Raw genomic sequence first — 11,596 nt, 5'->3', positions numbered from 1 at the left:
AATTGTATGCATTTTACTCAATTATTTTTTTCATTTATTTTACTTTTGTAGGATGTACAGTACACATTGCAGCATATTAAGAATACCATTTTATTCCATTCACTTTTTTAAATTGAAAAATACATCTAAAAAAAAGGCACCATCATTTATCAAATGTGCTCTGTGATCAAAATAGTCTTAATTATTAATCATTAATAAGTCTGCGTGCTGCATTGGCTGGAAGTGTTGTTGCACCTCTGCAAAATGTCACTCATGCCCGCTTGCTTGCAAAGCCTGGACTAACTTGTCTTCATGTGGTTTACAAAAGGAGGGATGGTGGGTGGCCATTTTGGTCCAAGATGCAGAACCACACAGCATTCCTTAAAATGTGCTGGATGTTTGGTCTCTTACATAACGGTGGCGTAGTTACATCTCATTAATGCCAACAGACGACCGATTCATATAGCGAGAGGTTCCTGTCCCACAGAGCGGCGACTGAATACCTGCAGTGTTATCTTATGTATTTTAGCTGAATCATGATTCTCACACCGGACATTCATTCAATCTGTGTATATACATTTATATATATCTGTATATGTTTGTTTGTTCATAGATGAGTGACCACGTAGTATTGCATAACGTTTTTAAGATAAGTTTTAAATGGCAATATTGAATTGAACATAAATGATGGTGTACAAAATTTTAAAGGGTGATCTCAGTCGGAATATTGGTAAACAATAAAACTCCAGAGATAAATCAAAGATCTTAAGTCAATGGAAATCTACCCATTTTTTTTTTTTTTTGTCGAGTTTAAATATTTTCAGAGGTGGTTGAGTAAGTGTGACCACTGGGGGGTGGAGTTGGAGGGGAGAGGATGTGGGGGTCCCTTAAGTAGAAGCGAACTTTATCCCTTGCCACTTTTCTTCTGCTTTGCTCCCACCCTACAAGTCAGCATACAATTTTCCAATCAAATGGAGGGAGGAAAACAGAGATAAGATATAAAATTCATCAAACAGGTAGGTGCCTTTTCACCCCCATAATGCTCAGTTGGGGTGGGGAATGAAATTTACTGGAATTTACATCTTTTAACTGTCAAAATATCTCATCAAACTTATGTGTGTAGTGTGTGGATATTGTACATGAGAAATTATGTACACAACTAATGCAAGCAGGATTTTGAGAGTCGAGAAGATGTATCAATATTTGCAATTTCAAATGTTCTGGGTTGGCATATTATGCTCACACAAGTCTTGTAATTGAAATTGGGGTGTTCAGTAATTGTTTTTGCTGCACACATTTTTCAGTGTAAAAAGTAACAGAAATTAACTTGTAATACAATAACTTGCGTCTTCCTGTTATAGAAGTAAAATTGGTGCGCTTCAATGCAGTCACTTACTATGAAGTACACGCACATTTAATTGGTGAGCAAAAAAAAAAAATGTAGGTCATCAGGTGTTACAATTTGTTTACTTTATAGTCATTCTATTGATTCGGTATGACATATTTCTTTATGTGGATTTTATTGGTTGTGGCTGCAGAGGCTTATATAAGCTTCTGTGGCATGAAAGACAAACAATGTCCCACAGTTCTATACAGTCCCCCACTGTTAGTTCTCCACTCAGGTTCACCATCAGACTTCTCCCTTCCTGTTCAAAACCATCTAATATGGCCCAGGCAAGCAGATGAATGAACTATTATAGGTGTGAGGCGGAACACTGTCACATTATGTCAGCTCATATTTCGGTTAACCTTATTTGGGAATGGCGTACTAGGTTCTGATCAAATGTGAATCAAAGAAAATCCTGATGTACTTCAATAATGTTTATACCAATATTGTATGTTTGAATGTCTCTTTTAAGTAAATGAAATAACATAGGATTAGGTTTAAAGACAAAAACAATGAAAACTGTATTTTACTATTCATTACTGCCATCTACGTAAATACTGAGTATTATTTTTTTCAGTAAGTAGGCAATGAGTAGGCAAAATCATTAGGATTTAAGGAGAAATTGAAGATGAAGGCAAAGAAAGAAATACATAAGCTAACAAAAATACTTGAAATAGTTGAAGTAGTTGAAGACACAATGAATGACTTTCTTCTCATTTGTAGGTCAAAGCTGGCTCAACCCCTTATAAGAAGGAGTTCATAATCTTAAGAATAACATACAGACAGATATTCCAAAGTCAATCTCTGGTTACTGCCTGAAAATGTTGTTTACACTTGGACTTCTCCTCCTTCTCACACCATTTGCTTCACTTCAAACCAGCACCAATCAGAAGAGAAACTCTGCAGGAAATGCCTTGACTAAAACTAATGTTGCTTTCACCGTTCCAAAACAAAAAAACAGCAGTCCCGCCAAACTGACCGGCCGTCCCACCCTAAATCCAAACATCAATCAAACAGTTTTACCGACTCCTCTCCCCAACCAAAAACCTCCAGTGATAAACGCTACAGTAAACACCAGAGGTAAACCCAGACCAACCGTAAACTCGACCACTGTGACCCCATCAGTGAAGACATCTACAGCGAGTGGAACTGTAACCAAGAAAGACAAGCTCACAGTGTCAGTTAATCAGACAAGTTTAGCTAAATCCACTAGAGGCAATGAAGTGAAGGTTACAAAGGACAATCCTGGACGCACTGAAACCCTCAATGATCAGTCTGCATCCACAAGGTCAGCATCAATCAACGGCACGAAAACCACTCAAGACAAACTCCATCTTAATGTCAATCAGACTTCTTTTGAAAAATCTCATTCAGAAAGCAATGGGAAGATTGCCAAAGTCAAGCCAAGCCCTACCATAGTTCAAAATGCTCAGTCAACAGCCACAAAGTCAGCTAGCGGGACTAAAACCACCAGAAACAAGTTCTCAGCCTCTGTCAATCAGACTGTTGTTGTGAAATCTCCCTCCACTGGGGAAATGAAGAACACGAAAGAAAGGCCTGCCCCCACAGTCCAAACTCCTCTCTCAACTTCAGCAAAGGTCTCTACAACCAGCGGTTCTGCAGCTGTCAAAGAGAAGACCATGGGCCATGATAATCAGACTGTGAGTGTCAAAGATTTGAAGAAGGTTCAGACTGTCACAGCTGCAAAGGCCGCTGCAACCAGTGCCCCAGCAAGTGTAAAACCTCGGATCACGGCCACTGCTGATCCTACAGTTGTGGTTAAATCATCTCCTACCAGTGATGTGAAGAATTCCAAACCTGCGCCCACAGACCATAATATAGCTAGTGGTACTATCAAGGATAGGACCCTAGCCTCTGCAGACCAGGCAATTGTAAACAAGGCTCCCAGCGATACCAAAGTAAAGACTGCCCCTTCACAGCCAATCAAGGTGGTTATTGCTAAAGACTGTGAATCAGGCAACACCAAAGAGCATGAAATGAGCCTAAAACCTGGCACTCCATTGGTCATGACACATAAGATTAGTTTGATTCCCAGCGGCTGTACTGGCGGCTGTGAGGCTGAGATGGCTGAGTTGAAAGGACGCTTGGCCAGGTTGGAAAGAGAGATGTCTTCGATAAAGAACAAATGTATGGTTATTAGTTTTTACCCTATATGATTGATTGGCTCTGCTTTTTCATTTGACAAAACTATTTTTGTTTCCCAATCAGGTCCGTGTTCTGCAAATTGTCCAAATGATTGTAGTGACAATGGAGAATGTCAGAAAGGAAAATGCATCTGCAAGGAAGGATTCATGGGCCCAGACTGCAGTACCTGTGCACGAGGAGCTGACTGCAATAAAAGTAAGTGATTGTCTCATGGACTGAGTGACAAAACTGTATTGATCTTAAATTCAACATCTAACAATGATTCCTCTGTTCTGTAACACCAGGAGAAGCCAAAGGGACGATCAAGGTAAAATTGGACACAGAGGCCCAGAAAGAGAATAAAGAAAGAACCACTATGAAGGAAAATATAGAGGACAGAACAAAAATGGTAGCACAGGTGCAACTGGAAAAGAAGGACCAAAAGAAGGGGACTAATGCCAAGGAGACTGACATGAAATCAAAGTTAGCCACTACTGCAAAATTAGGTCTTGCAAATGCACAAATAAATGTGGATGCTTCTGAGAAGAGAATTACGATAAAAGGTTCCACAAAGCCCACTGTCCCTACTGTTGGCCAGATTTTGCTGAAGCATGATGGCAGAAAGCAAGAGGAGCCCCAAAAAAGCAAAACTATGATATCAGGTACAAAAAAGACAGAGTTTAAAATTATCAAAGAAGGAACCGTGGTTAAATCATATTCAAAATCAGATCAACTCAAAGATGAACCTCACTCCAACATAACCCAGAGTGGTGTCACAAATTTAAACGGAACAGCGAAATTAGGAAAAATTCTTACCAGGATTGTGGCAACAAACAAAACCTTGGCCAAGGAGCAGTTCACAGTCACTGGAAAGAATTCAACTCAATCATCAGGGTCAAAGCAGATTAAAAATGTAAAAGTGCATTCTGCTGGACACTCTGTTGATGAAAACACAGAAAAACAAACAGGTACTACAAAAGCGTCTACTGTTGAAGACATGAACATAGATCCTACCAAAATCAGACAAGGGAGATATTCGGTAACGGATGGTAAAACCGGACATACATCTACATCTGTGTTCACTGCTGACGACAGAAAATCCGATGCGAGTAAGAAAACGTCGCATTCTGTTGATGGCAAAACTGGACAAGGCAGACATATTACAACCGAGCACTCTGCCGACAGCAGAACCACCGATGCTAGCAAGACTGGAAGAGGGAGGGATACCATCAAATTGCATCCTGTTGTTGCCAAGACTGATCAAGGCAGACATGTTACTACTACCCAGGTGGTTGACAACAGAAACATAGATGCTAGTAAGACTGGCAAATTGAAAATTACTAAAACCTTGCACTCTATCGATGGCAAGACTGAACAAGGCAGACCAACTACAACTGTCGTTCGTAAGACTGAACAAGGCAGACATACTGTGCATTATGTAGATGACAGAAAGACAGATGCTAGCAAGACTGAAAATGAGAGAGATACTGTAGCAGAGCGTTCTGATGATGGCAAGACCGGGCAAAGCAAAGATATCATGACCAGGCACTCTGTTGGCGACAAGACTGGACAAGGCAGTACTGTGCACTCCGCTGACGCAAAGACTGCACAGAGCAGACATACAACAACAGTGCACTCTGCTGACAACAGAAACACAGATGCTATCAAAACTGGGCAAGGTAGGAGTACCAATACAGTGGTCTCTGTAGATGCCAAAACTGGAAGAGGAAAAGATACTTCAACTGTACATACTTTGATCGATACCACAGATGCAAGCAAGATAGGAAAAGGGAGCGTCACAGTGAAGAGTCAATACATCGTGGATGCCTCGGTTGTAGCTACTTCAGAGAACAAAGCTCGAGTTTCCCAGAGCCAAACAACTACCCATGGCGGCTCTATGACAAGTGCCACAAGATCAGGAGGATTGGGTTCTGTGAAGGTTGTAAACATCTCTTCCCACAGCTTCATCATCTCATGGTCAGCACCACAAGGAATGTTCAAGAACTTCACAGTGATCAGAAGAGAACCACAAGCAGAAGGCGATGAGGAGGAGTTTCAAGAGTTTGAAGAGGAAGCTTTTGAGGGAGACAATGTACAGGCAGCAAAAAACAAAATGGATGTCCAGGTACACAAGGAGAGCACTTCCTCTTCAAATAAAGTTGTAGCATCAAGAAGTAAAACAGAAACCAAGAGGATCATGCTGGCGGTGCCTGGCAATGTGCGGTCTGTGGAGTTTAGTAACCTTCGCACAAACACACGCTATGTCCTATACGTATATGGTACTGCAGTGGACAGAAAATCCAAGATTCACAAAGTTATTGCAACTACAGGTAAACACAAAATGCAAGTATTGTTACTAGAGTCAGTGAATGGATCCAACACTCCTCATCTTTCTTCTTTAGGTCCTGAGCCAGCCACAGATATGGTTTTTAGCAACATAACAGAGACATCACTGATGGTCTCCTGGTCCAAACCCAAGACGACAATAACAGGCTACACCATCACGTACACCCACATTGTTACAGGTCTGTAAAAAAATGCAGACTACTAAAATACATAACTGCTAGAAGTGCATAAATGTTGATTATTCATACTTTTTCTTTCAAGGTGAGACCCATTCAGTAAATCTGGACTCCCGACAGACTCATGTGGTTCTTTCCAAGTTGTCTGCTGGATCTTCCTATATAATTACTGTCACCACAACACAAGGCAGAGTCCAGAGTGATGCTCTTGTGTCCATTATCACAACAGGTAAAAAACTAATTCCACAGCTGCTCTCAAATCGTGAAAGTTAGGTGGGTGCAAGCATGTGTTGTTTCTCATCTGCAGTTCCCGCACCACCAACCCACCTTCGAGCTATTAATGTGACAGACACCAGAGCAGTGCTGCAATGGACTCCCAGCTTGGGCAAGGTAGACCGTTTCATCATCAGCTACGAATCCTCCAAGAGTGAGTTCAAAAACTCAAACTGTCCTAATGAAACAATTTCACTGACTACAAAACTAGCTAAGTACGTCTCCTTCCCATAGCTCCTAATGTCACCGTGACCGTGATGGTGTCTGGAAACTCAGTGGAGCACCAGCTGAGAGGCCTGCAGAGAGGCACTGTGTACACCATCAAAGTCCTGAGCCAGAAGGACAGTCTTCAGAGTGCAGCCATTACAACAACTTTCACTACTGCAAATGGTAGATGGCAAGTTTAGGGTTGGATTAAACTTGTTTAGTCAGGTTCAAAAGTAGTCAGAGTGTAATATTTGTCCATTTCTTTATATCTTCTAAGTGGTCAAAGCCAGCGAATTGGGTGCACGCTCTGCTTTGATTGTTTGGAGAAGTTCTACTGTGGTTTATCACAGCTACAGACTGATCTACCAAGTGGTTGGAGAGGAGGCAATGGTGAGTCATAGACCGTGATTATGATTCCCAAACAACGAATCCACAACACATTACTGTAATGATCTCAATGTTTATAATAGGAGTTAATTCTGGAGCCCACCATCACGGAGTATAAATTGACAGGCCTGTTACCGATGTCACGCTATAACGTTCTGATAGAAGGCGAGAGAGACGGACATTACACGTCAATTGTTACCACGGAATTCATCACAGGTAGACCAGAACCCAAATTCGTCTGTCCACTCCGGTAAGATTATTCATTATTTCAACCCATTTCACAGGGAAGCTGCGTTTCCCTTACCCAACTGAGTGCTCTCAAGAGCTGCTAAACGGAGCTCTTCAGTCTGGGGAGGTAGACATCTACCCCCAGGGGAAAGATGGCCAGGTCCTAAGAGTCTACTGCGACATGGAGACTGATGGCGGCGGTTGGACGGTGAAACAAACTGATGTTATTCAAATAACAAAAACATTAAAGTCATCTAGATGCCTCATTTTTTTCTAGGTGTTCCAAAGAAGAATGAGTGGAAAAACTGATTTCTACAGGACCTGGAGTGAATACAGAACCGGTTTTGGAAACCTTAGTGAAGAGTTCTGGCTCGGTACAATTGAAGTTTACTTGAATAATCACCAATGAACACTTTGTATCTCACTTTGTTTTTCTGACCACCATAACAGGAAATGAGATTCTGCACAACTTGACTAGCATTGGTCCTGTGAGCTTGAGGGTAGACCTGCGATCCGGAAATGAAACCGCTTATTCTCACTATGCTAACTTTTCCGTTGATTCCGAGGAGAATTATTTTGCCCTCACTGTGTCTGGATACACAGGAACAGCAGGTGAAATATTTTCCTTGAGATTGTAAATTATCAGCAGAACTTCACTGTAATTTACACACAGTTATTCTTGGCCAGGTGACTCTATGAAGTACCACAATGACCGTCCGTTCTCAACCCGGGACAAGGACCCTGACTCATTGGGCATCCACTGTTCCCGGGCCTATATGGGGGGCTGGTGGTATAAGAACTGCTACAAAACCAACCTCAATGGCCTTTATGGCATTAACACAAATAATCAGGTACAGACACCCTAACCCCCCCCCCCCCCCCCCACCCCCGTGTCTCTACGCACTGACCAAACAAAATCAATGTTTTGATTTTTCCAATTCAGGGAGTGGTGTGGATAGACTGGAAAGGCAAAGACTCCTCCATCCCCTTTACTGAAATGAAGTTTAGACCGTCCAGGTTCTCTCCTGCGACACATGGCTAAGGTTGTTCAAGCTCCCAAGACGAACTCCAGATGAAGGAGGAGTCTTATAGTTGTGTATCACTTTTCAACAGTTTGTTTTGTGAGTGTTTCACTTTACCGGAATCTTATCTTTGTTGATCTGTTGATATTTCCAATTTTTTTTGTCTGGCCCATCCAGTTCAACAGGGTGGCGTTTGACTCATCACACTACTACTGTAAATATGCACTGTTTCACTCAGTTGAAATAAATGTGGGTTTGGTTTTACATTAAAAACATCCCGTTACGGGAAAATAAATGTGTCTCCTCCTTTGGACCAAACACAAACATTGCCAGTTAATCTGTAATGTTGTCAAGGGCGTGTTATCATGTCCTTCGCAGGATACAGCTTTAGTAAAAAAGAAAACCATTTCGACCCCCTTGATAAGAGCGGTAAAAATACACACACATGCTATCATGATAAGAGCAACTTTAGATCAGTATAAATAGGACGTCAAGTGCGATGAAAAGTTTTGCGAAGAGGAGCATTATCCCGGCAAACACAAGATGCCAACAGACGTTTTGGTGTTCATTGTGGGAGTAACTCTACTCATGTTGGTGAGAGTGTTCCTGCAAATCTTCTTTAAGTCCGTATCAAGAAATAACTCTCGATGTCCCAATGGAAAAACTCCGCCAGGTAACTCTTTGCATAATAATACTTGATGTCCAACAAAAATAGTCATGGTTACATTATTCTTATCAGAAAAAAAATCTCTAAATGAAAAACATGTTTAAATATGTTTTTGTTTCTTCTGAAAACATAATTGAGAAGCATGCTTTTCATTGGACAGTGACCGTATATACTCAATTCATTGTTAAACTATCCAGTTTTTCATCAGCTTTCTTGTTTTTTGTGGGGTTTTTTTTGCTCTTTGTCCTTCTCAGGCCCTCCAAGCAGATTTCTTATAGGCAACATGATGGAGCTAACTCACGACCATCTGCCAATTCACCTAACTCATCTCGCGCAGCGTTACGGACACATCTACCAACTTAAATGTGGAAACACTTGTAATCACAATTACTTGATTGACGTTTCTTCAAATGGACTGTATTAACATGCAGGGTACACACACGTCATTCTTTTTTTTTTTTTTTCAGGCATGGTGATTCTGAACAGCAGTGAGGTCATAAGAGAAGCTTTGGTGAAGAAATGGTCAGACTTTGCAGGCAGGCCCGTTTCATTCACAGGTAAATGCAATGTTGCTATGTCTTCCTTACAGTCAGGAGATCGAAGCATTTGATTTGAGATTGTGAACCTATCATTTTCACAGGATGTATTGTGTCTGGTGGAGGGCGTTCCATTTCTCTGGGAGACTACGACGACGAGTGGCGAGCTCATCGTCGCCTGGTCCACGGCGTTTTGCTGCAATGCTGCCGTCGTTCTTTGCATGAGGTGATTGAAAAGCAGGCGACGCATCTCTGCAAGGTAAGAACACAAGTCAAAAAAAAAAAATCCTGCTTTTGGGCTATTTGATATTGGCAGTGGTCTAAATAATACAATATTGGTCTTTTGCAGGTTCTGAAGGCCTACCAAGGCAGTGCCGTTGATCTCTCTGAGGATTTCACAGTGGCGGCCAGTAATGTGATCACCACTTTGACTTTTGGAAAGGAAGTGAGTTTGTGTCATTTGAATAAAATTTAAGCACTGATCTTGGAGTAATTGATCAATTGTTTCAGTATGACAAGAAATCCACAGAGCTGCAGGAATTGCACAAATGTCTGAATGAGATTGTCGCTCTATGGGGCTCCTGTTGGATATCCGCCTTGGACTCCTTCCCTTTGCTGAGAGTCAGTTGAAGAAATAATCATTCAGAAGTCAGTGATAAACATCTCAAATAAAGATCTCATAGATTGTATGTCATTTGTTCTCTTCAAGAAATTACCCAACCCTGTTTTCTCCCGACTCATGAAAGAGGTGACCAAGAGAGACAACATCATATGCAAACACCTCAACGACTACAAGGTCAGTGTTCACTTTGTGTGTTTCGTTTTGAGAGGATACAACGTCGCGGGGGCTGGGGCGTGTCGTTCTGTTGGTTTATGTGTCATGGGAAATAAAAACAAAAATTCTCTTAGTTCCTATTTTAGCGTTGATTTGGGAGAATTCTTGTCCTGCTTCTTTCTGTTAATATCCTTCATGAAACAATTCGTCTTGTCATCTCCTGTTTTGTCTCTTGTGCAGTCACAAGACGAGAAACCCGAAGGCACCATCACAGGCTGCTTACTCGATGGACTCCAAACAAAGAATGGAGAGGTAATTGGGATTATTTACCCAACATTTACACTAAATGAAGCATTCTTATGATAACAATGATAGTTGTATGTGTTTGGTTAACATCACAACAAAATGCCTTTGGTGTCCTCATCAGAATCATTTAGTTGTTATGAAAATGCAGATTTGGCTAAGGGCAGGCTATCGCTGTCTAAATCTATATGGACATAAGTGTAAGATCATTGCTGTGTTGTCCAACAGCTGCTGACGGACACTCATGTCCACATGGCCATTGTGGACCTTCTTATTGGCGGAACAGAGACCACTGCGGCCTGGCTCAACTGGACCATAGCGTTCCTCTTGCACAGACCGAAGGTCACTTCAATGTCTTCATTCCTCATCTATGTTCGAATGGATGGATGTTTCTGTAGTCTGTTCTCATTTGCTCCTCTGCTGTTCCCATCAGGTCCAGACGCAGGTGTATGAAGAGCTTTGCACCGTACCAGAGGGTCGCTATCCCACATATAATGAGAAGCACAAACTTCCCATTCTGAGCGCCCTCATCAACGAAGTGCTCCGTCTCAGACCCGTCGCTCCTCTTGCCGTACCTCACAGAGCCGTAAGAGATAGCAGGTTAGAAAAAAGAAGCAGTTAATCGTGTTGAGGTTTCTGCCGAATTGAATTTCATAATGTATCCTTGTGTAGTATTGCGGGTTATTTCATCCCCAAGAACACAGTGATTATTCCAAATCTTTTTGGAGCTCACCATGATCCTTTAGTCTGGAACGAGCCGCACCACTTCAAACCAGGTAAGGAACTTTTTTTTCTTTTCTAGCAATATGTAATATTATCATTATTTCGTCTTTCAGAACGTTTCCTGGAGGGAGGAGGGGCGTCCCCAAGAGCCCTGGTCCCCTTTGGAGGAGGTGCTCGTCTCTGCTTGGGGGAGTCAGTTGCTAAAATGGAGCTTTTTCTTTTTACGAGCTATTTGCTGAGAGATTTTCACTTCTTTCCCACTGATGCTCGTCTGCCCGACCTGAGGGGCATTGCTAGTGTTGTACTCAAAGTCAAGGGATACAAAGTTATTGCATGTCCGCGACCTGTTAACAATAATTAAAGTCTTGAACTATCTTATAGTGTACATTTATTGAATTGAATTGTAATACTGTTATTGATTGATTGACTGACTGACTGACTG

General features: G+C 41.7%; 2 protein-coding genes across 3 annotated transcripts; both read left to right on the top strand.

Moving 5' to 3' along the window:
- Positions 1-911: 911 nt before the first annotated feature.
- Positions 912-8,433, top strand: tnxba (tenascin XBa). 2 transcript variants are annotated; one of them, XR_015066956.1, is made up of 16 exons: positions 912-995; positions 2,090-3,514; positions 3,596-3,727; positions 3,817-5,841; positions 5,914-6,036; positions 6,119-6,262; positions 6,341-6,460; positions 6,541-6,696; positions 6,791-6,903; positions 6,984-7,116; positions 7,185-7,336; positions 7,406-7,502; positions 7,579-7,740; positions 7,816-7,979; positions 8,072-8,249; positions 8,328-8,433. XR_015066956.1 is itself a non-coding variant. In XM_085918933.1 (15 exons), the coding sequence occupies exons 2-15, from the start codon at positions 2,188-2,190 to the stop codon at positions 8,168-8,170; spliced, it is 4,947 nt and encodes a 1,648-aa protein (XP_085775059.1). In that variant the 5' UTR covers positions 912-995; positions 2,090-2,187; the 3' UTR covers positions 8,171-8,398. The 2 variants fall into 2 exon arrangements, 1 of the variants encoding a protein (XP_085775059.1); XM_085918933.1 differs by having other exon boundaries at positions 8,072-8,398.
- A 184-nt stretch (positions 8,434-8,617) lies between these two features.
- cyp21a2 (cytochrome P450, family 21, subfamily A, polypeptide 2) lies at positions 8,618-11,515 on the top strand. Its single transcript, XM_085918943.1, has 12 exons — positions 8,618-8,823; positions 9,072-9,194; positions 9,285-9,374; positions 9,458-9,612; positions 9,703-9,798; positions 9,864-9,974; positions 10,063-10,149; positions 10,369-10,440; positions 10,660-10,773; positions 10,865-11,031; positions 11,104-11,207; positions 11,268-11,515. Exons 1-12 carry the CDS (start codon positions 8,694-8,696, stop codon positions 11,513-11,515), a joined length of 1,497 nt encoding a protein of 498 aa, XP_085775069.1. The 5' UTR covers positions 8,618-8,693.
- The last annotated feature ends 81 nt before the right edge of the window (positions 11,516-11,596 follow it).

This window comes from Syngnathus leptorhynchus, chromosome 8 (genome assembly GCF_054491065.1).
Source record: "Syngnathus leptorhynchus isolate UIUO chromosome 8, UIUO_Slep, whole genome shotgun sequence".
NCBI classification, from domain to species: Eukaryota; Metazoa; Chordata; class Actinopteri; order Syngnathiformes; family Syngnathidae; genus Syngnathus; species Syngnathus leptorhynchus.
This window is presented reverse-complemented; position numbering and strand designations above follow the sequence as displayed.